Below are 25,123 nucleotides of genomic sequence, written 5' to 3' on the forward strand. Positions count from 1 at the left end.
AACCCACTATTGCTGTTACAGTATATAATGTTCTTTTGGTTCTGTTCATTTTTCTCTTCATTATTTCATGAAAGTCTTCCCATCGTTTTCTACGATCACTGAGTTCATCATTTCTTATAACACAGCAGCATTTCATCACAATCATACACCACAACTTGTTCGGCCATTCCCTAACTGACAGGTATCCCTGCAGTTTCCAGGTTTTTGCCAGTATAAAGAGAGCTGCTATAAACATTTCAGAACATAGAGGTTCTTTTCCTTTTCCCCTAATCATCTTTGGAAACAGACCTAGTAGTGGTACTGCTTAAATAGTGCATTTCAGTCTATAAAGCAACTCCTTCAAAATAATCCTCAGACAGGTGACACAAGTTTTTAGGAGGAAATGTGTAGACCAGATTTATTTTTTCATCAGCGTGGAAAAGTCCAGAAATGACAAATCCCTTCACTGCTGCACATCAGCAACTCCTCTAAAACTTAAAAGATGTGCATTGAGAGAAGAACTGTGACTTGCTCTTGGTCATGATATTATGTTTCAGAGAGAGCATTTGAAACAACATCTTCCTGCTTCTAGATGACCAGTACCCTCTCCACCATGATATTATGCTGCTTTTTCTTTAGGATTATATTCTCCATTTTATAGGTGACAAAACCGAGGCTCATTTGGATTAAATCCCTTGCCCAACAATCACACAACTAAAAAGTGTTGGAGCACAGATATAAACCCCCATGCTCCTTACCTCAGATCTCCTTAGGCTATAACATGTTGCATGCACCTCCAATATATCTGTAACTCAAAAGAATCCTTAAATTTCTGACAAAGTTAGTTTTCCAAATGAGAGCTATTTAAAACATTTGAACTAGAATTTGAAAAATGACCAAGTATCGTTTCCCCTACAAACAAAGCACCCCAGCTATTCAAATACCTGTAAGACAGCATGGTATGTCCTAGTCATAAATCCAAGCCAGGACTGTGGAAGCAGGATTGAACGATGCCACTCTGATGGCTGGATGTTCACCTGAATGATGAATGAATCACAACATTAATTAGACATTGATAACACAAAACTACTATCAGAAAATCATTTTTAAATGATCTTATCTAACCTTTCCCTTCAAGTATAGAAATCTTGAACTCTACACTTACTTAAAAAAAAAATCAATCTGGGGAAAATGACAACCAATAAGGTCTTTGTGTGTGTGTGTGTGTGTGTGTGTGTGTGTGTGTGTGTGTGTGGCAGTTGGGGTTAAGTGACTTGCCTGGGGTCACACAGCTAGTAAGTGTCAAGTGTCTGAGGCTGGATTTGAACTCAGGTCCTCCTGACTTCAGGGCCGGTGCTCTATCTGCTTCACCACCTAGCTGCCCCCTATAAGGTCTTCTGAGAAATGTCTAAATGAAAGTAGTGTGGATTTTTTTAGGTTAAAAGAAAATAAGCTGGATAAGCACTGGCCCTGGATTCAGGAGTACCTGAGTTCAAATCCGGCCTCAGACACTTACTAGCTGTGTGACCCTGGGCAAGTCACTTAACCCCAATTGCCTCACAAAGAAAAAAAAAATAAGCTCAACAATTTCTAAATTAAAGAAAAATAACTCTATAATGAAATAAAAATTTTTTCCAAAAAACCAAATAAGAACCCAGCATAAATCTGTTCTTGAAAATGAGGGAGAAATTCTATAAACAATGAGATAATGTATACAAACATTTTGCAAACTTTAAGGTGCTGGATATTTATATACTTATAAGCTTGCTATTATTTCATTAAATGAAGCTCAATGTTATAATAGATAATGTTAGACATAATGCTGGACATTTATTAATTGTATGACCTTGGGCAAGTTACTTAACCTCTTTAACTGTAAAATGGGGGTGATTATAATAACATCTGTCTCTCAAGGTTGTTGTGAGGATCAAATGAGATAATATTTGTAAAGCTACTTCACCAGGTATCTGATAAAATGGTAGGTGTTAAAAAATGTTTTCTTCCTTCCTTAATAGCACCTTTGTGCCTCAGTTTCCATGTCTCTAATAAGGAGATAATATCTGCACTATTTTTATCACAGCGTGGTTGAAGAGAAAGTACCTTGTTATGCTTAAAGTACTATCTAAATCGGAATTATTTCTGACTCCATGGAGGTCTTTAAGCAGAGACCATACAATCACTTGTCAGGTGTATTATAGTGGAGCTTCCTTTCATATGGGAATTGAACCAAATGGCCTTTGAAGTCCCTTTAGCTCTCAAATTCTGTGAGATTATTGGCAATGAATTTTAGCCTCTAGTGGAGAAAGGAATGCAGTAAATTATAAGGGCTAAACTTTCTTTTTTATTTGATTCCATAATGATTCCACATTTTACTTGTTTCTCTCTCCCCCCTCCCCATTCCTTCCAAAAGAAAATAAACTTCCTGAAGATAAGGACCATTATGTCATTGTCTCTTTATCTGAAGTACCTAGCACAGTGCTTGGCATATAATAGCTGCCTAATAAATGAAATAAAAAGCATTTACTATGTGCCAAGCATGTTTTATGAGCTGGGAAAAAAAATTAAAAAGTGACACAGTCCCTAACCTCAAAGCGCTCACATTCATTCAAACTGGAGGGGGAGAACAGGAATCATGGGAGTAAGGGGCCAAGGGAGGGGAGTATTTGAGAAATCCCCATAACAATAAATTGATTCACAGGGAGATTAAATAACACACTCTTTCTATGAAAATTTCAGTATGCTAATCGTGATTTTATTTTGGGGAGAAAAGTCAGGGGGTTGGGGAGGATTCCCAGTGAGTGAGAATGGCAAGATAGAAAATTGGATGGGGCATGAAGCTCCAGTTCTCATCTCCCCTATTCCATCCTCCCCCTCAACAGGGACTGAGGGCATCTGACTGAATGAAAATGCATCAGTTATTTCTGTAAACTCATAGGTCGTGTCATCAAAATTCTACTGTGAACTGCAGTTATTTGTATACAGATTTTATTTGCCCTATTAGATATCACAAACTCCCGCACAGTAAGGACTACTGTTTTGTTGTTTTTAGAATATCCTCATAGCTAAAACAGATGAAACACAAAGCCTTACCTCTTGTAGTAGGCTACAGTAGCTATTTGTTTGATGAATGAGCATTCAAAAGCACCAAATCCTCAAGTTATTGTATTTACCCAACATGAACCTATAAAAGTATCTCACCTTAAGCAATCGGTAAAATTCTGGGGGAAAGGGGAGGCTTAAAAGGCCATGTTCTGCTTCTGTCACTTCCTGTGTGATACTTAAGCAAGTCACTAGACATCAGTTTCCTAGTCTGAAAAAATGTGGGTACTGGACAAGACAGACAGGTCTAAGTTAACATCTAGATCCAGTATTTTATGAACACATGGATCTGTTTAGTTAGAAAAAGAGCTTGCCTTTATTTTTCAGCAATCTTTCTCTCTTCCTAATTTACAGCATATCCTTTTAGATGTGTTTTAAGGACATTTGATACTAGTTTTTGACGGTGTGTTATTTATTCTATTTGTTTAATCTCAGTTAAACCCAGTCTCAGTGTTTTCTCAACTCACAAGATTATTGGTGGTTTTGTATGTTGTTTATGATCTAACTGACATTTTTCCTTTGCCTCTTTATTGTTTTTTATTTAAAAACTTCTTTTGTATGACTAGATAGAACAGAGTTGGCAACAGTGAAGAATAAACAATTAGGGGAAATGTTGAATAATGGGAAGAAGCATATCTCTGTTTATTATTATACATCTCCCCAAGAAAACACTGTCAGAAATATAGTTTGGTAATTTTAGGTACTCCCTAATTACAATGTGATGTGTGAGTTGCTATGGTAACTGGCTTTTTTCCTTCTATTAAACAGGAGAGTAAATGGCTGCTTAAAATATGATTGAATTGTTAGTTCAAAATCTAATGCTATCCTAGAGAGCCCAATGTAGTATTTAAACAAATGGTCAAAAATGTATCTATGTGGAAACGGGTGCCATTTCACATTGGAATGATTTTCTCTTCACTATCCCTCTGGTGCCTGTGCCTAACTTCCACTTCCCTAAGAACAAGAATAGGGAAAACTGTTTCAAAAATAAAATTGGTAGAAGAAAATTTAAAATTTGGCATTATTTCAACATAATTACCAGAACATCAAATGTGTTTAACACCCTAGGCATGCTGCTTTCTTTTCTGGAGATGGAAGCTAGGTAATCACAGAACCAAATGTGGCATCTCGTAATATTTTTAAATACTGTGTCTGTTAGCACAGCTGAAAGCAAGGACTTTCACTCTTTGGATAATAATATGTACATCAAGGGAGCATTAACATGCCTTGTTTTATGTGCTGTGTGCTTAACATTAATGGAGAATGCTTTGCTTACCTGTGAATTTTTATTTCACTGTTAACCTCTGATTTCTCCCGCCACCCCCACCCTAATTTATATATGCTGTCCTAACTACGTGCTTCTCATTTCTGGAGGCCTGCTTTTGTCATTCCTGTTTCATTTAAATCAAAGAACCTTGCTAAAAGTTTCTCTTAATGGGATTTTTTTACACTAGCGAGGTATGTTAAAACTTGATAATTTTCTTATAAATGACTTGAGTGAAATTGAGCACACATATATAATGTAGAAAACCTAAATTATCTTGACAGGACATGATTAAATTGGATAATCATAGAAATCCTAAAGGTGAAATATTTATCAATGAGGGTGATATAATGAAGCTTTTCATCCCTTCCCCCTATAGATTTTTACTGGAGAATCCCTACTCCTGAGCAGGATACTTCATCTAATTAGGCACATCTAATTGGAACCCAGAGCTCTATATTTTCTGAATAGCTTATTTATAGTTAGTGGATCTATAAAAGATAAAGGTTTGGTTTTTTTTGTTTTTTTTAATTTTTGCGGGGCAATGGGGATTGTGACTTGCCCAGGGTCACACAGCTAGTAAGTGTCAAGTGTCTGAGGCCGGATTTGAACTCAGGAACTCCTGAATCCAGGGCCGGTGCTTTATCCACTGCGCCACCTAGCTGCCCCCAAAGATAAAGGTTTTTAATATCAGCTCTTCATTCTGACATGTAAACTAACTACAACTTTCCGCTAAACTGTCTATCTCTTGACTAATTTAGAAATGCACTTTACAAATGTGGGGGGTTTTTTTGTGTGGTTTGGTTTTTTTGGTTTGTTTTACATTTTTATTGCTATCTTTCAGGGTCACACAGCTAGTCACATGTCAAGTGTCTGAGGCTGGATTTGAACTCAGGTCCTCCTGAATCCAGGGCCGGCACTTTATCCACTGCGCCACCTAGCAGCCCCCTGAATGTGTTTTTAATCTAACAAATTCTTAAATGCAAGACGTCTGGAATAGAAAGTTAAATAAGAAAATTGTTGGAGACAATGTATATAGAATGGTGCATGGAAGTTGGTGGAAGATAGCTTTTGAGGGGGAGAAATTAACAGCTGGGGTAGACTAGTAAAATGCTGCCTCAAAGAAGTGGCTCTTGAGTTGAGTCTTAAAGGAAGCCCAGGATTATAAAAGGTGGAGATCAGGAGGGAGAGCACTCTAGGCATGAATAACAGCCAGGGCAAAGGCACAGAGACCAGAGATGGAGTGTTGGGAGTAAGAAACAGTAAGGGGCGAGGCAATATGAGGGAACAGAATTTTAAAAGACTGGAAGGGTCTTCTTAAAGAGCTAAGTTGTAAAGAGCTTTAAAAGTCAAACAATATCCAGTGTAACAAGCATTTATTTTATTTTTTTCCAGTTACATTTAAGGGTAGTTTTCAACATTCATTTTCATAAGATTTAGAGTTCCAAAGTCAAACAGATATCCAATTGAAAAATGATCAGAATATATGAAAAGGCAGCTTTTACATGAAGAAATCAAAGCTATCATTAGTCATATAAAACTAGTTTATATCACTATTGATTAAAGAAGTGCAAATTAAAAACAACTTTGAGGTACCACCTCATATTTACCAAAAAAAAAAAAAAAAAAGGAAAATGACAAATAATAGAGGGGATATGGAAAAATTGGGACACTAATGCAACCATTCTGTACAAAAATTTGGAACTAACATCAAAGAGTTATTAGACCATACATATCCTTTGACCCAGCAATCCCACTCCTAAGGCTATATCCCAAAGAGAGCAAAAAAAGGGGAGGAAAGCTATACAAAACCAAAAATATTTATAGCAGTTCTTTTTGTGGTGGCAAGAAATTAGAAACTAGGAGGATACCCATCAATTGAGGAATGGCTGAACAAATCTGTGGTCTATGGTTGTGATAGAATACTAATGTGCTATAAGAAATGAGGGGCAGAATGGTATCAGAAAAATCTGGGAAAACATAGGTGGACTCATGCCAAGAGAAGTGAGTAGAACCAGGACAATACTGTACATAGTAACAGGAATAATGTACAATGACTTAGCTAATTCTAATCAAGACAATGATCCAAGTCAATTCTAAAGAACCCATGATGAAATATGTTATCTACCCCCAAAGAAAGAACTGATAAACTCTGAATGCAGATTGAAGTATGCTTTTTTCACCTTACTTTTCTTGGACATTTTTCTTTTGCCTCCCCCCCCCCCAACATGGGTAATATGGAAAGGGGAAAGAGGGAAGGGAAAAGGGAAGGGAAAAGGGAAGGGAAAAGGGAAGGGAAAAGGGAAGGGAAAAGGGAAGGGAAAAGGGAAGGGAAGGGAAGGGAAGGGAAGGGAAGGGAAGGGAAGGGAAGGGAAGGGAAGGGAAGGGAAGGGAAGGGAAGGGAAGGGAAGGGAAGGGAAGGGAAGGGAAGGGAAGGGAAGGGAAGGGAAGGGAAGGGAAGGGAAGGGAAGGGAAGGGAAGGGAAGGGAAGGGAAGGGAAGGGAAGGGAAGGGAAGGGAAGGGAAGGGAAGGGAAGGGAAGGGAAGGGAAGGGAAGGGAAGGGAAGGGAAGGGAAGGGAAGGGAAGGGAAGGGAAGGGAAGGGAAGGGAAGGGAAGGGAAGGGAAGGGAAGGGAAGGGAAGGGAAGGGAAGGGAAGGGAAGGGAAGGGAAGGGAAGGGAAGGGAAGGGAAGGGAAGGGAAGGGAAGGGAAGGGAAGGGAAGGGAAGGGAAGGGAAGGGAAGGGAAAAGGGAAGGGAAGGGAAAAGGGAAGGGAAAAGGGAAGGGAAGGGAAGGGAAGGGAAGGGAAGGGAAGGGAAGGGAAGGGAAAAGGGAAGGGAAAAGGGAAGGGAAAAGGGAAGGGAAGGGAAGGGAAGGGAAGGGAAGGGAAGGGAAGGAAAAAAAGCAAATAGGAGTTTACATAAAATTCTACAAGTAATAGGAAACTGTTGTAATTTACTGAATAGAAGACACGGCTAGAGACCTGCACTTGGAAAGTCACTCTGGCAACTGCTTAGCGGATGGACCGGATCAAAGAGAAGTCTTGGGCAGAGAGACCAATTAAGAGGCTTTTAAAGTAACCTAGGCAGGAGGTGATGAAGGACTGAACAAGAGTGATGACTGTTTAAGGGGAAAAAAGAAGACAGGTTAAAAAGATGCTATAGAGAAAAAAATTACAAGATTTAGCACCTGGACACATGGTAAGAAAGAGGAATCAAGGATAACACTGAGGATAACAGGAGTGATAAGTGTCAGAGTCTTGCTTTCTTTCCTATGTGCTTGCACTTTCTTTATGTGCTTGCACTTCCCTCAATTTAATTGTCAGGTTCTTTAGAGCAAGGTCTCATTTTGCTTTTTTGAGGAGATAGGGTCGGGGGAGTATTCCAGGGGTTAGCGAGGTGCCTGGCATAGGGGGTAGGGCGAGAGGAGAGAAGGGGGAAGGGAACAAGCATTTATTAAGCATCTTCTATGTGCCAGGCATTGGATCAAGCACCTAACAAATATCTCATTTGACAGTAAGCACTTAAGAAATGTTTGCTTGCTGATGGAACGATTGATGTGACCTTGAGTGAAGTTATATAGCATTTCTGGGGGTCTATTGTCTCACCTACAACATAAGGAAGTAAGATGAGGTGACCCTTCCAGCTCAAAATCTAGGATTCTAAGTACAAAGGAGAGACCCAGTCAAAGTATTCTGAGAGTTATTTCAGGTGCTTACAATTTATTTTTGTCATTTTATTTGTAAACTTGCTTTGACCCATTCCTGGCTCTACCCATGGCTTTTGATAGTTGGGTAGGGTAGCTACAACTAGAAAGCTGTTAGACTGTCTTGAACAAGCAAGGATTCTAGCCCCTATTACCTAGTAAGCCACAGCTGAAATAACCTGGCTGATGGCCCTGAAGAGATGACTCCAGAAAATGGGAGCAGGCCTTACCCAGCAGCCGCTCACGAGCCATAAAGGTCAGTAGAGTAACTCACCAAGAGAGAGACTGACATTAACAACATGACTTCACCAGAAACTTCCAATGGTGCTGACTCATTAGCAGAAATCAGAGGCCAGAGGGCTCAGGAATAGCAATAGAACTATATCCCCAATTCCCAGTAAGTGTATATGAGACAAAGGTCTCCTCCCCATTTGTGAAAAGACTATTTCCTGTCATCCCCACAATTCTCACTTGGCTCCCGGTCTGCATTAAATGATACTTACCTATTGTCTCTCCCTATCCAATCCATCCTTCATTTGCTGCCAGAGTAATCTTCCTAAAACTCTATTTCCTTGTTCAAGAAACCATCCTGGGGGCAGCTAGGTGATGTAGTGGATAGAGCACCGGCCCTGGAGTCAGGAGTACCTGGGTTCAAATCCGGCCTCAGACACTTAACACTTACTAGCTGTGTGACCCTGGGCAAGTCACTAAACCCCAATTGCCTCACTAAAAACAAACAAACAAACAAAAACAAAAAAAGAAAAGAAGCCATCCTGGCTCTTTACTGCTTATAGGATAAAGTCTAAACTCTTTCAGAGGAAATTCATGGCTTTCAATGATCTCATTCTACTCTCCATATCAGTCTTACCTTCCTCTCCACCCCTACATGAGCCACTCAGGCCAATTTTCTCTTGTCCCCACTCGTGCCTATGAGCATCAATAGGTGAGTGATCCTTGATTCCTCGCTCTTTCTCACTCCCTTATATTCAATTTTTGTCAAGTCTTCTTGATTTTTACCTTTATACCCTTTCTTAATATGTCCCCTTCTTTCCTCTGACACTGTCATCACCCTAGTATACATCCTCATGACCCTACACCTCGACCACTGCAATAGCTTTTTGGTTGGTCTATCTGACTCAGTCTCATACTTCAGGCCATCCTATGCTCAGCTGTCCAAATGCTCTTCCTAAAGCACTGATCTGACCACATCACCCCTCTACTCAATCAACCACAGTAGAGCTCTATCACCTCCAGGATCCAACAGAAAATCCTTTATCTGGCATCCAAAGCTCTTGAATAATCTGCCCCCCTCCTACCTTTCCAATCTTCTTATACCTTACTCTCCTCCATATACTCAGCCATCCAGGCCTCTTTCTTTGATGTTCCTCACGTAAAGACAAATTCTATCTCCTAATTCTTGGCACTTTCATTCCCTTCTCATCTTGGCCTCCTGGGTTCCCTGGATTCCTTCAAGTCCTGCCTAAAATCCTACCTTCTGCAAGAAGCTTTGACCAATCCCCCATTAAAGCTGGTAGCTTCCTGCTGCTGATTACCTTCCATTTGTCCTAAGTATATCTGGTTTGTATATCACTCCCCCATTAGGTGTGAGCTCACTGAGAGCAGGGACTGCCTTTGGCTTTTCTTGATATCCTCTAGGGCTTAAGGGAAGTGCCTGGCACACAGCAGAACCTTATATTGAATGATTATTGACTAAATATTTTGACTGGGGCAGCTAGGTGGCACAGCGGATAGAGCACCAGCCCTGGATTCAGGAGGACCTGAGTTCAAATCCGGCCTCAGACACTTGACACTTACTAGCTGTGTGACCCTGGGCAAGTCACTTAACCATCATTGCGCCCCCCCCCCCCAAAAAACAAACAAAACAAAACAAAAAACAAATATTTTGACCAACACCACAACGTCTTCACATGTTACCAATGCCTGATGTGCCCTCTCCCAAGACTGCATTCTTTGTACTTGAATCCCTAGTGCTTAGCATAGCTCCCGACACATAGTGTTCTATTAATAATTGGTCAACATTGACTCTGACTGCCTATTCAAATTCTACTTGTCTTCTGAGGATCAGTTCAAGTCTTACCCTCCTCCAAAATGCTTTCCTTGACTACTCCCAAACCTCTAGGGTCTTTCCCTCTCACAGTTCCTCTAGCACTGGTATATGTCCTAAACAGTTTAGTTCTTAATTACACACTATCTCATGTTGTTTGCATAACTGCCTCCTCTGAGTATGCTACTTTTTGAACATATTCCTGGCATAACAAATTCAACAAATGTAAAACCAAGCATTTTTCCCCCTCTAAAACCCACCCCCTTCTCCACACTTATTTCTGCAGGAAGTACTGTTTATTATTGTCCCAACCTCCCCCCCCCCCCATATCCATTCACTTGCTTGTTTTTTTGTTGTTTTTTGTTTTTGTGGGATAATGAGGGTTAAGTGACTTGCCCAGGGTCACACAGCTAGTAAGTATCAAGTGTCTGAGGCCGGATTTGAACTCAGGTCCTCCTGAATCCAGGGCCGGTGCTTTATCCACTGCGCCACCTAGCTGCCCCCTTCACATGCTAAGTCTTGTCAATTCTACTTCCACCACATCTCTCACATCCATGCTCCTCTCTACACTCCCATTTCCTAAATTCTAGTTCAAGTTCTCATCAACTAGTGTATTGTAATTGCCTCTGAGTTGGGTTCCCTCCCTCCCCTCTCCAATCCATATTCTACACAACTGAAAAGAATCTTTCTAAGGTATACATCTGATCAGTTATTTTTCTGCTCAGAAAACTGCTGTGGCTCCCTATTGCCTCTAATATAAAATAAAAACCCCTCAGGCTGATATTTAAAGTCCTACACAATCTGGTTTAAATTTTCCGATCACCATTCTATCACTATTCTCTAAATACTATATTCTATCTATTGCCTCTTTACAACCTCACATGATAAAACCTCCACTCCTCCAAATGCCATTAATTCCCTCTATACCTCCACTACTCAGGCTTCTGATCGATCATCTTTAAGGCTCGGTTCTGAAGATATTTCCTCTTCAATCCCAATCTTTCAATTATGTTTTCTCTCTATCCTAAAAGAGTCTTCAAAATATGTTGTAACCTTCCCATAGAATAGGCAAAGACTTTGTTCTTTGTCTCTGTATCCCCGAGGTCTTGCACTCAGGGGGAACTTAATAAATGTTGGTTGGACTGAGTCGAATTCCTCGTTGAATTCCTGAGCTCAACTATCCCATACAAAGGAAGCAAAGAAAGGAGGAAGCTAAAGTAAAAGAAAACTGGAATCAGGCACACAGTCCTGTTACAGACTTACAAATAATAATAAGGACTCCTACCTTGGAGAGTTAATTCTCTCTACTTTTCTAAGTCCTGTTGCAATATGTGCAGCATGGGTACCTTCGTTAAGAGATTTTTGGGGGGGGGGGAGGGAGGAAAGATGGGGTTCCTAGAGACTCCTCTCCGGTTCTGAGAACATTAGCAAAGCTGACTCTTTCAGATGAATTTTTCCCAAAGAAACACTACAGTTGTCTCCAATTTCAGGTCATGAAGAAACCTTGAAGAGAAGCAGCTTCTTTGAATAGTTTGTGCTTTAGCTTTGCCTCTATAGATCTCCACTGGCAAGTCTTTAATTTAAAAAAGAAAGAAAAATGAAAAGGCACCAAACTTCTTGCTCACTATGACGACTGAGAGTATAATGATTGATTGGGCCTTCCCCGCTCCACACACAAATTCATAGAATTTTGCCTTACCTGCTATACGGAAGTTCTTTATTCCTCTCTAGCTCTTCCTTGCCCTCCCTTCCTTCCCTGGACAAAGCAATGAATTTGAAAGAAAATGTTTTGAACCAGAGATCTGTTTAATTTAAACCCCAGTTCCTGGCAGGATGAGGAAAAATGGCTGGCAAGGGAAGAGGGCTGAATTACAGCTCCTGTTCAAGTGGTAGCAATTAGGATTATATTAAAGGTAATTCAATTCAACTAACATTTATTAAGCACCTATTAAAAGTGAGATATTATATTAGGGCCAGACAAAGACAAGAATTTAACATTCCCAGACCTCAAGGGGCTCATTTTCTATTGGGGAGGATCAGGACAGCCTCCAGTGAAAGGTGGTACTGAAGTTGCCTTTCCAAGGAAGCCAGAGATTCTAAAAAGCAGAGGTGAGAAGGGACTGCCTTGGAGAAAGGGGGAGAAGTCATTTATTCTCCATGGGCCTTGATCTCCTCACCTGTAAAATGGAAGCGTTAGAGCAGGTGGTTTCTGTAATCCCTTCCAGCCCTAGAAGGAAGAATCTATGATCTGTACAAAGGGACTGGAATGTCTTGTACACAGAGATATTAGACAACTTTTACTGGAACAAAGAATGTGAGAAATACAAAATAAGATTGAAAAGGTAGGAAGGAGTTTCAGTAGCAATTTCAATAAAATAATGATATCTGGGGTTGGAATTAAAAGCTCAAGCTTAGGGGTAGCTTGGTAGCGCAGTGGATAAAGCACCAGCCCTGGATTCAGGAGGACCTGAGTTCAAATCTGGCCTCAGACGCTTGACACTTACTAGCTGTGTGACCCTGGGCAAGTCACTTAACCCCAATTGCATCACACACACAAAAAAATCAAGCTTAGACATTCTGTATACATATTTTATAGGCCAACACCTACCATGTCTCCACAACTCTTTTTTTTTGGGGGGGGGGGGGCGCGAGGCAATGAGGGTTATGTGACTTGCCCAGGGTCACACAGCTAATAAGTGTCAAATGTCTGAGGCCAGGTTTGAACTCAGGTCCTCCTGAATCCAGGGCTGGTGCTTTATCCACTGCTCCACTTAGCTGCCCTCTCCGCAACTTTTTAATATGAAATTACAAATGGCCATCCTTTGAATTTCTTCCCTTACCCCTTGCATGATATATTCTCTCCTCCTTCACACTGACCTCTCCCGAATCTATCTAATCACTACTTATAACTCTTAGATGCTGGTTCGTAATCCATATCCTACCCTCTTTACTTGGATATACCTAGGGCTGTCTCTTGGACCCTCATTTCTTCTCTCTCTCTATACTCATAATGATCTCATCAGCATTCATGGGTTCTACTGTCATGTCTATGAAGATGACCTCAAGTCTATATATCCAGCCCTAATCTTTCTCCAGAGCTTTGGGCCAATATCACCAACTGTGTATTAGGCATCACAAACTGAGAGTTCCCTGAGTATCTGAGACCCAACATTTCAAAAACAGAATTCCATTCCTATTCCTAACTTCCATATTTTTGTTGAGGGTACCACCATCCTTCCAGTAACTCAGGTTTATAATCTCTACGTTATCTACAACTCCTTGCTTCCATATCCAACCACCTATCAATTCATACTTTTGGTACTTGATTGGAGATAAGTGAGACATGAGAAAATTTTTCTTTAGGGGGCAGCTAGGTGGCGCAGTGGATAAAGCACAGGCTCTGGATTCAGGAGGACCTGAGTTCAAATCCAGCCTCAGACACTTGGCACTTACTAGCTGTGTGACCCTGGGCAAGTCACTTAACCCTCATTGCCCTGGAAAAATAAAAAGAAAAAAGAATGAAGGAAAAAAATGAAAATAAGTGTTTTAGAAATTCATCTCAGTATATACCTAGTTTCTTTCTGGATCAATCACCTGCCTTGAAAGATAGAAAAGAAAACAAGGCAAAATGTAGCTACTGAATCCAGCATGTAATGTTCAAATGCCAGCTCCTGAAATTGAAGGAGCACAATATTATTAACGAAGGTTCAATTTCCTTAGGACATCTTTGAAGAAAGCAAAGGCTAAATACTGGAAAATGGCAAGTTGATATGTTTCTGTGTTATCTGATATTGCTAATAAATAATATGGTCATTAACAGTGATTAAGTCTAAGTTTATAAATTCAAGGTTTCAGATAGAGGAGAATCTTAGCCCATTGCAAAAGAAATTTCCATGGTTTCACTCTGGATAGAGGCTAGTCAATTAGGGATTTATTTTTTATTCATTTTGGTGATTTCCTAAGATTATTCAAGAATAAACCCATTAGACTTCTTTGAAATCAGACAGAAAGAGAATAAAAGACATATACCAGTAGCAGAATAGGGTGAGTGTTGGTGTGGTCTTCCCCAAGCACACTCTGCAACACAAATTCACACTCCAAGGAAATTTTACTTATCTGTGTGCCTTACAATGTCAGAAGAAAGCAAATTAAGTCCCTGGGACACCACAGTAGGCCCCCTATGGGAAACTTATGAGAGGACACAGAGAATAGGAACTTCCAAATCAAAGAGATCAACAATCCACTAAATTATGTGATTTTGTTCTGTATGCTGAATAATTCTATTTCTAAATTAGCAAATACCTATATTCAAGTAAAAAACATCTTCTTTCTAAGTGTTTCCTAGCACTCATGCCTACGATTTATAATGATCAGATTTCACGTGTACTACAAGAATACCAGAGAAGCTCAGTTACGACGGCTGTTGAAACCAAAGTATTTTTCTAAATCTTTCAAAAGAATGCATACTTATTCAACTCTGTTTCTTGTTAACTCCAAATCATAACAAAAATTCTGAAGCTGGTACTCTACAAGTGTTATCGGAAAACAATGACCAAGAACTGAACAGTTCTTTGAAATGAGGAAATAGCCCCTATCTTCACAGAATTTATAAGCTTGGATATGTACAAAAGCATTATTATGCACGGTAAAATACGGTTAAGTGCCTAAGAGGGGTCAAAGAGAAAAGCATAAAAGAGGTGAAGGAAGAAATGTTTCTTATCAGAAACTTGATCCATCTAGAGACCCTGATTTCAAATCCTGGCTTTACCATTTTACCAATGGAGCCTTGGGGAAGATGCTTAATTGATCCAGGACTCAGTTTTCTTTATTTGTAAAATAAGGTGGTTTTCAGCTCTAACTATGATCTTAAGAATGGGAGGAGTAGGGGGCAGCTAGATGGCACAGTGGATAAAGCACTGGCCCTGGATTCAGGGGTACCTGTGTTCAAATCCGGCCTCAGACACTTAACACTTACTAGCTGTGTGACCTTGGGCAAGTCACTTAACCCCAACTGCCTCACCAAAAAAAAAACAAAAAACAAAAACAAGAATGGGAGGAGTGTGGGCGTAGTCAAGCAATCAATCAATAAACATTTATAAAGCAACAATTAGGTTCAAGGCACTGTTAGGAATTTGGGAATCTTTAATACATTGGATTTGTTGTTTGTCCTTCGTTCTTGAAGAGGACCATAACATAGGTGATGTCATGATTTGTACTGAATTGGATTTAAATGAGGGAGGGCTGTTCAAGGTCACCAACCTCACTCTCTTCTCCAGAGCCATCTGGGTCCAGTGGCAAGATATACATCAGGATGTCTAAAGATGACCCTGGATGTTTAAGGTATTTGGGGTTAAGTGATTTAACCAGGGTCACACTGTAAGTGACTGAGGTGAGATTTGAACTCAGGTACTCTTTGTTCCAAGGGCCAGTACTCGACCCACTGTGCCATCTAGCTGCTCCACATTTTGGGAATACAAAAAGAGACTAAAGATAGTCCCTGTCCTCAAGAAGCTTACAATCTAACAGGGGAGACAACATAAAAACAAATATATACACAGGATAAATAGGTAACAATTAACAGAGGGAAGGCATTGGAATTAAGATGAGTTGGGGAAGTCATCTTGTAGAAGGTGGGATTTTAGGAAAAGACAAGGACTTAAAGGAAAGAGTAATGACAGCAAATCAGTGAATCAATCAGCATTTATTAAGTGTTTATGATAGCAAGGCCTTGTGCCAAGTACTGGGAATACAAAGAAACATAAAAGACGGTCCCTGCTTTTAAGGAGCTTACACTCTAATGGAGGAGACAACGTGTAAACAGCAATGGACAAACAAGACACAGACAGAACAGACAGAAAATAACCAACAGAGGGAAGGTACTAGCGTTAAGGGGGATCAGGAGAAGCTTCCTGTAGATGGAAGGGTTTTAGCCAAGACTTGAAGGAAGCCAGGAAAGCCAGGAGGCACAGATGAGAAGAGAGAATCATTCCATGCATGAGGGACCGCAAAAGATAATGTTCAGAGATGGGAGATGGTATGTCCATGCCCAGGAAGACTAAGAAAAACAGTGTCACTAAGTTGTCAAATACATTCTGAGGGTGAAGAATAAGAATAAGTGTAAGGAGACTGAAAAGATGGGGTGGGGGTGTCAGGTTATAAAAGGGTCTGAAGGCCTGATCAAAGATTATCAGACTATATTTTATTTGGTAGGTAAAAGGGAACCCCTGGAAGTCTTTTAGTGTGACTCTAATGTCATGATAATATTTTTGTTTGTTTGTTTGTTTGTTTTGTTTTGTTTTGGTGAGGCAATTGGGGTTAAGTGACTTGCCCAGGGTCACACAGCTAGTAAGTGTTAAGTGTCTGAGGCCGGATTTGAACTCAGGTCCTCCTGAATCCAAGGCTGGTGCTCTATCCACTGCGCCATCTAGCTGCCCCATGATAATATTTTGATAACAGCTGGCATGTATATAGTGCTCTGAAGTTTACAAAGCACTTTATAAAACAGTCTCTTATCTGAGCCCCCAAACAATTGTGTAACTTAGATACTAGACTAGAGGTTTTATTATCCTCCATGTATAGATCAGGAATCTCAAGGTCAAGAGGTGAAATTACCTGCCCAAGGACACACAGATAACGTCAGAGGCAGATTCAAACCCAGTGACTCTAGGTCAAGTGTCTTTTCATAAATGGCACTACTTGATGGTGTTAAGAATGAATTGGATCAGGAGGACCTGAGTTCAAACCCAGCCTCAGACACTTACTAGCTGTGTGACCCTGGGCAAGTCATTTAAACCCCAATGCCCTTAAAAAAAAAAAAAAAAAGAATGAATTGGAGAAGGAAAAAGATGAGAGTCTGGGAAGTATATAAACCAGTCAGGAAACTGTTACAGGTGTTAAGGTAAGAAGAGTTTAGGGCAATAGAATTAGAAAGCAAAGAGTGTGAATTGAAATGCCTGGGAACAACCTTTCATAACAGTCATCCTTGGTTACAATAATAGGGCAGAATTCAAGATTAAGCGATGGCAGAGCTAAAAATAACCCTAAAAATAACTTAATACAGTCTTCTCATTTTACAGGTGAGGAAGCTTAGATCCACAGAGAAGAAATGAATTATCCCAGGTAACACAAGCTAGGAGAATACATCTTCTAAACCTTTTGGCTCCAAACCCAGTGATCTTTGCACAATGCCTTCTAACTCGATCCACTGGTCAAATAAATGTAAAATGAAAAAGCCCAGTAACACATACCTACAAAATAGATGGGGTGTACTTACCTCATGTATAAGAGCCACTAATATCTGCTGGAAACTCCGCCCTCTACTGGCCAAAAAACGACTGATGGGTTTGCCATCTTTACCCATATGGATTGGAAGATCATAGCACAGCAACATACCAGCTGCATAAAGGAGGAGAAGGAAAAAAAAACATGACTGAAAAACCATAAATAGAGTAAAACCTTACTCATTTATATTTTCCCCTAATTCATACTTAGTCAAACTGGATGGAGATAAAAGTGTTTTTTTGCATCAAGTAGAAAGGCTTAAGGGAATATGAGTCATTATAACTGCTATCTTTGTTCAAAGGTCTTCTTTGCTTATTTCTAGGATTTCAATTAAATTTTGGGTGGATGAAATGATTTATGAATTAGCAGAGAACCACTATGATTTAGGCTTTTTCCTTCATTTTTATCTCTGTGTCATGGGATTGTGCTGTACAAATTAAAGGTCTCTGAGACAAAATGCAAGAACATTAATGACAGTACAGAAATGAAATGTTTTCAATGAATACGCAGGCAAAGATAATTTAAACCGGGAAATCACCCCCAAATCCTTTACTTTAGCATTTAAACTAACAGACATACATCTATTAATTCTTACAATTCTCCTCCTCTTTGCCCCACCCTCCCAAACCCCACATTCTCTTTCTCTGTCGGTTTCTTACATACACTCTCACTCAATCTCTTCTCATTACTCCAGGCTATATCCCTCCTAGAACTACCCTAGAATTAACATCAATCTTGGCATCAAATTACACAACAAAAGAAGGTAGCTACATGCTGCTATTGGATAGTTAGAAGGACTAGATAGATGGTGGAGGGTGAGAGTATTGGGTGTCAGGGAAATGGAAAAGGGGGGAGGGAAACTGATCTCAGGTTGGAGGAATTATCTACATGTGAAGACTATTACATTTTAAAAGCTAAAATTAGAACATAAATATTTCACCTGCTAGACCAGGTTTCAGGCCTGGTTGTTTGTTTTTCTCATACATTTTCAACATGAAATTGGGAATTCCTGCTATTGTCTTCCCTTGGTCTGAACGAGAAGCACCTCCTCTTAATGCAGAGTGATAGATACCACGGGGCATATTCACCATCTCCTGTTTCACAAGTGATACAAAAAACTCTTCAAGTGCTGAAAAAAGATAAAGAGATGAAAAAAGGTCATGATTTTAGAAATAACTGGGTACAGGAGAAACACTCACATGGGTCTAAACAAACTGTACTTTAATGAAGTTTCATTTATTCACATGAGCAAATTCACATTTAAAGGAAGGGTCAAAGGTAAAAATAATGACACATACCTGGCATTATTTCAATCTTATCCTTTTTTCACATAGTTCATTTAGGAATGGTCTGGCACAAAGTGCTGTATTGCTAGTATTCTTTTATCTTTAGCATGTTGTGAACTATTGCAATGGTAGATAAAGCTACTGGGTGAGTTTAGCTATTTTTTCTGTAATTAAGTTGAAGTATTATTATCATGAGTATTATTATTCACCCTCACTTCTTCCTAACTTCCCAAATTTTGCTGGTCACCAGGTTAAATGAACCAGGTTAATAAACTCAAAGTCATCTTCTGCTCTCTCCTTCCATTGACTGCCTAAGTCTTGATGATTCTATTTCCCCAACATATCTTGTTCGACCTTCTTTTCTTCACCCTTATACCCATCACTTTAGTTATTCAAGTTCTCATCCTCCTCATCTTTCACCTGATTATTGAAAGTGCTTCCTAATTTGTGGTCTCGATTCCTTCAGTTTCCCCTCTCCAGTAAATATTCCAAAAGCTGTCAAAATATGATTACTAAAACAGAGGTGTGAAGGTATCAATCCTTTGCTTAAGAAGTTCCAGCAGTTTCTACTTTCCCCTAGAATAAAACATAAACTCTTCTGTTTGACTTTTAAAGTCCTCAACAATCTGGCTCCAGTCTACATATCTAGACTTATTGTTCCTTATTAGTCTTTATGCACTCTAGATTCTAGTCAAGCTTGCTTCCTGTTTCCTGTACAAAATGTTTTATTTCCTGTCTCCATGCCTAGAATGAATTACCTCCTCAACTCTGTATCACAGACTCACTAGATTCCTTGAAAGCTCAGCTCAAGGGATTTCAGTTTAAGGTGGAGATGGAAAAGGTCCTAGCAAAGTCCCTGTGCCAGAAGATGGGACCTTGTCTAGGCCTCTTCATTCAGAAGAGAATACATACCAATGTGCGTACTAAAGAGAGGATAGAAACAAGCAAGATTTGACCACCTCCACCCAAGAGAGCAGGAGGAAAGGGAGGGGACTCATCTGAGCAGTTTCATTCAAGAAACAGAGCTGGGAGATATACTTAAGTAAAAGAAAATGGAAAACTTGATAAAGAAGAAATACTAGGAGAATAATGGGAGTTGAGAGAAGCCCAATAGGTAAACCCAGAAGAAGAGAATAATTCCACAACAAGATAAAGTAGAAGTTCAGAGAGAAAAAATGGCATTGGCCATAAGGACTAAGGAAATCATTGGAAGAAATGAAGCAAGGAAGAGAAAATAAAATGAGAATTGAAATGAGTCCTGGAGGAAAAATTCTGAAGGAGAATAATTAGCTTAGAGGAGAAGATATAGGTAGACTCCTTTAAAAAATTGAGTACAGCAATCAAAACTCAATTAATCTATTAAACAACAAATAATGTCAGAAGAAAAGTAAAAGACTGAAAAATATTAGAAAACATAAGGTATTTACTGTTTAAAAAACTGACTTGGAGAAGGGGTTAAGGAGAGATAATTTATGAACCATCATACTTCTTTAAAACTATGACCAAGGGGCAGCTAGGTGGCACAGTGGATAAAGCACCAGCCCTGCATTCAGGAGTACCTGAGTTCAAATCCGGCCTCAGACACTTGACACTTACTAGCTGTGTGACCCTGGGCAAGTCACTTAACTCCCATTGCCCTGCAAAAAAAACCAAAAACAAACAAAACAAAAAAAAAACAAACAAAAAAACCTATGACCAAACAATAAACTTGGATACTATATTTTAGGAAAGTATAAAGAAAATCTAACCAAATCTATCCAAATCAGGCAAATATAAATTTTTAAAAATCCACTGGGATTCATTGAAAGATCTGAGAACTCACAGGAAGACAAGAGTCAAAATCCAAAACTTTCTGGTCAAAGAAAAATATGGCAAGCAAATGAGAACCAAGGAACCATAGTCAGAGTCAACTAAGACCATACAGTAACTTCCAAAAAGGACCCCCCAAAATCTTAGAATATTCCAAGCAATGACAACAACAACAACAAAAAGATAGGTTCAAAAACAAACAAACAGAAAAAAATTACATACCCCGAAAAATGGAGTATAATTCTATGGCATAAGAAATAGACCTTTAACAGTATAAAAAACCTCCTAGCATTCCTGATTAAAACAAAAAAGAGAAATATACAAAGGTACTTCCATTTGAGAAATGGGAAGGAGTTAATAATGATGAGGGGTTCACAAGAGGAGAAACAAGTGTCCCTTACAAATGTCACTGGCTTATAGGATCACATAGGGAGTAAAGACAAACACAGGGCATGGGGTAGTGTGGTTCTGAATTGTTGATTTTAAGAGAGGAAAGAAAAGGAATATATTAGGGGAAAAAACTAGGAAGAAGAGAAAAGAACTCATGATTTCTCATAATTAGATTATACAAGAAGACTATATAAACATGGAAGTGAAGGAAGAAGGTATTCCATGAACTTCATTTGTATGAATTAAGCAAAGGAGGGTTGAATACAGAGTATGATAAAGGAATACATTCAATTCAACAGGAAAACAAGTGGGGACAGGAAACAGGGTGAGAAAAGTTTAAGGGGCAGAGCAGAGTTGGAGAGGTAACAGCCAAAATTTAAAAAATTAAAAAATAAACTTTGAAAGATAAATCATAAAGGAGAATTAAAAGGGATGGGCGAAAATGTAAGTTCCAGTGATCGAGGTTTGATTTTGTTGAAGAAAGAGCAGAGCAATATGACCACTTTGATTACAGATTACTAATGCTGATCACATTCCTTTTATAATAGCCTTGAACTCACAACATTGTTGTGCATCCCAAAGGAGATAAAATATGTAAAGCCCTTTGAAAACCTTAAAGCACTACAGAAATGCTTGCTTATTATTATTTCTTTCTCAACCTTATTCTTTGAAAAAAAAAGATGGGAGGAAGAAAAGCACAGTAACAAAGTAAAAAAGGATATGATAGAAGGAAAAATGTAATTAATAACTATGCATGGAAAAGGGATGAAGTCACTCAAAATGGAAGAAGATTGCAGAAAAGATTAGAAAAGAATTTTTTTTAAAAAAATGTAATTTGCAAGAAATACACTTGAAATAAAGATTCACACAGAATTACAATGAAGGGTTGGAGAAGAATTTATACTTGAAGTAACAATTTTAAAAAGCAGGGGTAGCTATCTTAGTATCAGAAAAGACAAGAGCAAATATAAGCATGGTTGAAAAGATAAGCAGGGAGGGGCAGGTAGGTGACACAGTAGATAAAGCACCAGCCCTGGATTCAGGAGGACCTGAGTTCAAATCCAGCCTCAGACACTTTACACTAGCTGTGTGATCCTGGGCAAGTCACTTAACCCTCACTACCCCACAAAAACAAAACAAAAAGAAAACAAAACAAAAAAGAAAAGATAAGTAGGGAAACTATATTCTGCTTAAAGGAATCAATTATAATGAAATAATATCAATACAAATATATGTGTCTTTGTATACATATCAAATAGCATAGGCTCTAAATGCTGAAAAAACTAATCAAATTACAGTGAAAAGTTGAATGAATATTATAATAGTTAGAGATATAATTGTACCTGCTCAGAACTAGAAAAAGCTAATGAAAATTTAAGCAAGACAGAATTTAAGAATCTAAAGATAATTTTAGAAACATTACATATATTAGATATCTGACAATTACTGAATGGGAATAAAAAGAAATATACTTATTGCTAAGTTGTGCATGGCACCTTCACCAAAATAAATGACCATGTAGGGCATTAAAAACTCATAAACAAATGTTGAAAAAGCAGAAATACTAAACACATTCTTGACTGTACTCAGTGTAATAAAAATTATAATCAATAAAGGACCTTTGAAGAAAGGATTAGAACTCAAAAGAAAAAAAAGCAACACATTTTTTAAAAATCCACCTAAAAAGGGAAATTGTCTAAGTCAAAGATGAATTTAACAAATTAAAATATGCACTGGTAAATAAAAATATATAATATTTGAAAAAAAGAATATAATACACAGCTAATTTTAAATTTTTTTAAGAGAGGGAATTCAAATTACCAAAATCAAAAATGAAACAAAAATAAATAGATGAAGAGAAAATAAAAGCTATTATATAGAAACTTTTATTCAATTATATGCCCCCAAATTGCATGGATAGATGAATATTTGCAAAAAGGCAAACAACTCATAGGAACTGAACAAAAAATTAAAAATTAAAATAAGACAAGCTCAGAAGGAGAAACTGAATTAGCCCTAAATGAACTTCTAAAGTAAAAAGCCACTGAACCAAATGGATTTAAAAGTAAATTCTATCAAATATTTAAAGAACAATTAATTCCAATTTGTCATAATTTGTTTGCAAAAATAGGGAAATGTGGCATTCTACAAAACTCTTTGCATGAGACTAATATGTACCTGATACCCAAATTCAAGAGAAATAAAGCAGAAGAAAAAATATCATGTATGATTATTTTAAATGAGTATCTATTCAGAAACGTTGAATATTTTAGCAATGAAGGTACAGTAACACATTAAAAATATTAGAGAATATTATCAGAGTATATTTATATCATTAGTGTGGGTTCAATTTGTTAAAAAAAACAACACCAAATTATAAGCAGTATGAACCTATTTAACACAAAACCTGTAAGATTCATATCTATCAATTGAAACAAAAGAATGTTTTTAACAAAATATAATAACCCTTTCCATGAACATTAGAAAGTATAGCAATAAATGTACCTTCCCTTAATATAGTCAACAGTATCTTTAAAAGACCAAGAATCAACATTATTTGTAACTAAGAAATGCTAGAGGGTTTTCCAATAACATCAAGAACAAAGCCGGAACAACCACTGTTACTTCTACGATTTGACATAGCTATAGCAATAGACAAGAAAAAGCAACTAAGTACACAGACAAGGAAGAAACAAAATTGTCACTTTTTACAGATAAGGTTTATAGAGAGAACTCTAGCGTTTCAACTAAAACATTAAAAGAAACAATAACTTCAGTAAAGTAGCAAGCTATAAATAAGTTCACAAAAGCACCAGACTTTTTGTATACCATTAAAACTCAACCAAGAGAGAAAAAGAAGTTTCATTAAAAGCAGCACATTCTAGAATATATAAAAATATCTTGAGTCCACATTCCAAGAGTCATATAGGAACCTATGATTATAACTACAAAATTTCTTTACAGAAATAAAGGAACACATAAATAACTGGAGAGGAATTAATTACTTATGGTTAGACCATGCTAATATAACAAAAATAACAATGTTACCTAAATTAATGTATACATTCTGTGCCACACCAAAGGATTACTTTATAGAGGTAGAAAAAATTAGTGATGAAACTCATCTGAGGGGAAAAAAGGTCAAGAACTCTTAAGGAAAATAATGGGGGAAAAGTAAGAAATTCCAGATCTCAAAGCAGTAATCATCAATACTATTTGATACTGGCTAAAAAACTGAAGAATTGATCGGTGGAGCTGATCAGGTACACACTGTCACACAACCAAGTGAAGCAAAGCATCTAAGAGCAGTGTTCTGGGCTGCTGCAGCAAGGACTTCGACTCTTAGTGAAGGACACATTACCCAAAAAAGGGGGCATTGGGGGCGGCTGGGAAAAATAAAAAAATATTCTAGGAGAAATTAGACTGAGACCAGCATCTCATCCTAAACAACCTACATATAAAACAGGAATGTGTCAGAGTGAATAGAAAGCTGGTCTCAGAGTCAAGAAGGCATAGGTTCAATTCTTGCTTCTGAAATATACAGACTGTGTGGACCTAAGCAAGTTACTTACCCTCTCAGTGCCCTAGTAAACTCTATTAGGCAATAAGTTACAGAGAAAAAGCCAATTTGAACTGGTTGGGACATTTTCTTTATCAGAAGATTCCTGAGGCGAGTGGTCTATTCCAGATCCCCTCTATTGAATAATTAAAGGGACTGGAAAAGAAATATCTTTCATAATTATATGGGAATTATATTTGATTTTTCAGAAAGGATACAGAGAATTATAGGCATCATATTTTGATTACATAAAACTGAAATGCTTTTGTACAAACTAGATCAATGAAGTTCAGAATTAGAAAGGGAAAAGTTAACTGAGGGATGAGGAGGAGAGGAAGCTTTGCAGCAGATTTCTGTGATAAAGGTCTAAAATCCAAGACTTGTAGAGAACCGATTCATACATATAAGAACAAGAGTTGGGGGCAGTTAGGTGGCGCAGTGGATAAAGCACTGGCTCTGGATTCAGGAGGACATGAGTTCAAATCCGGCCTTAAGACACTTGATACTTACTAGCTGTGTGACTCTGGGCAAGTCACTTAACCCTCACTGTCCCACCAAAAAACAAAACAAACAAAAACAAACAACAGTTATTCCCCAATAGATAAATTATCAAAGGGTCTGAACAAGTAATTCTCAAGAGAAGAAATGACAACTATTATTGACATGTGAAAATGCTCCAAATCACTAAT

The 25,123-nt window shown here is 38.3% G+C and overlaps 1 protein-coding gene across 1 annotated transcript in view; it reads right to left on the reverse strand.

Annotated features, from left to right (window-relative positions):
* Window positions 1-25,123, reverse strand: part of FOCAD (focadhesin) — a 380,224-nt gene that overhangs the window by 90,727 nt on the left and 264,374 nt on the right. The window contains exons 20-22 of the mRNA XM_043979236.1: window positions 18,331-18,519; window positions 17,383-17,504; window positions 924-1,016 (exon numbers count right to left, since the gene is read on the reverse strand). Coding sequence (XP_043835171.1) covers window positions 924-1,016; window positions 17,383-17,504; window positions 18,331-18,519 — 404 coding nt within the window. The remainder of the gene's footprint in view (window positions 1-923; window positions 1,017-17,382; window positions 17,505-18,330; window positions 18,520-25,123) is intronic.

The sequence above is a fragment of the Dromiciops gliroides genome, chromosome 1 (genome assembly GCF_019393635.1).
Source record: "Dromiciops gliroides isolate mDroGli1 chromosome 1, mDroGli1.pri, whole genome shotgun sequence".
NCBI lineage: Eukaryota > Metazoa > Chordata > Mammalia > Microbiotheria > Microbiotheriidae > Dromiciops > Dromiciops gliroides.